Here is a 662-nt window from a genome sequence, read left to right on the forward strand (position 1 = left end):
TTTTTTTTTCTTAATATTACATGATTATGATGTGATCTGACGGTTCAAATATGTAAAGCTTACTGGGGTCGGACTGGGCGACGGTGGCGGTGCCAGAGAAGTCGCAGGAGCCGGGGGACATGGCCTTGCGCTGGTAGTAGCTGTTGAAGGCGTAGGAGGCGTGGGCCTGGATGGTGTTGGGGAGGAAGCAGAGGCCGTTCGACTGCAGAGGCAGGCAGTCGGCGCCGGCACTGCAGGAGTAGTCCAGCGCCGTCTGTAGGGCCAGCGTGCTGGCGTCGCTGCGAGCCACGCACCACGTTGATGCCGCCACGGCGGTGTCAGAGTTGATAGTTCCAAGGACGATAAGGAAGCATATGGCCAAGGAGAGAGAGGTTGTAAATAGTGGTGCCATGGAGGAGAATAAAGTGGAAAGGAGGCCTTATAGAGGTAGTGAGAGAATGAGTGAGTGATGAAGGATAAGTGAGTTGGTAAAGGAGGAGAGAGAGAGATGTGCAGGGACAGAGAGTGGTGTTTTTGTGTTACACAGAGAGTGAGAGAGCTTTTTCTTTCTGTGTTTTTTTCTTTTTCTTTCTTTCTCTCTCTTTGCTGCTCTTTTCTTTTTTCCCTTGCATTGCTTAAATACTTGTTTGAATGGAATGTTTTTGTCTTTTTCTTTTTTTTTT

The 662-nt window shown here is 48.9% G+C and overlaps 1 protein-coding gene across 1 annotated transcript; it reads right to left on the bottom strand.

The window, feature by feature from the left end:
* Positions 1-63: 63 nt before the first annotated feature.
* On the bottom strand, positions 64-510 carry LOC112094816 (PLASMODESMATA CALLOSE-BINDING PROTEIN 3-like; the record flags this gene model as incomplete). Its single annotated transcript, XM_024176501.1, has 1 exon — positions 64-510. A coding segment is annotated over exon 1 (328 nt), but the record flags the coding sequence as incomplete, so codon positions are not given.
* Between the last annotated feature and the right edge of the window lie 152 nt (positions 511-662).

Source organism: Morus notabilis, unplaced genomic scaffold (assembly GCF_000414095.1).
Source record: "Morus notabilis unplaced genomic scaffold, ASM41409v2 C11277921, whole genome shotgun sequence".
Lineage (NCBI taxonomy): Eukaryota > Viridiplantae > Streptophyta > Magnoliopsida > Rosales > Moraceae > Morus > Morus notabilis.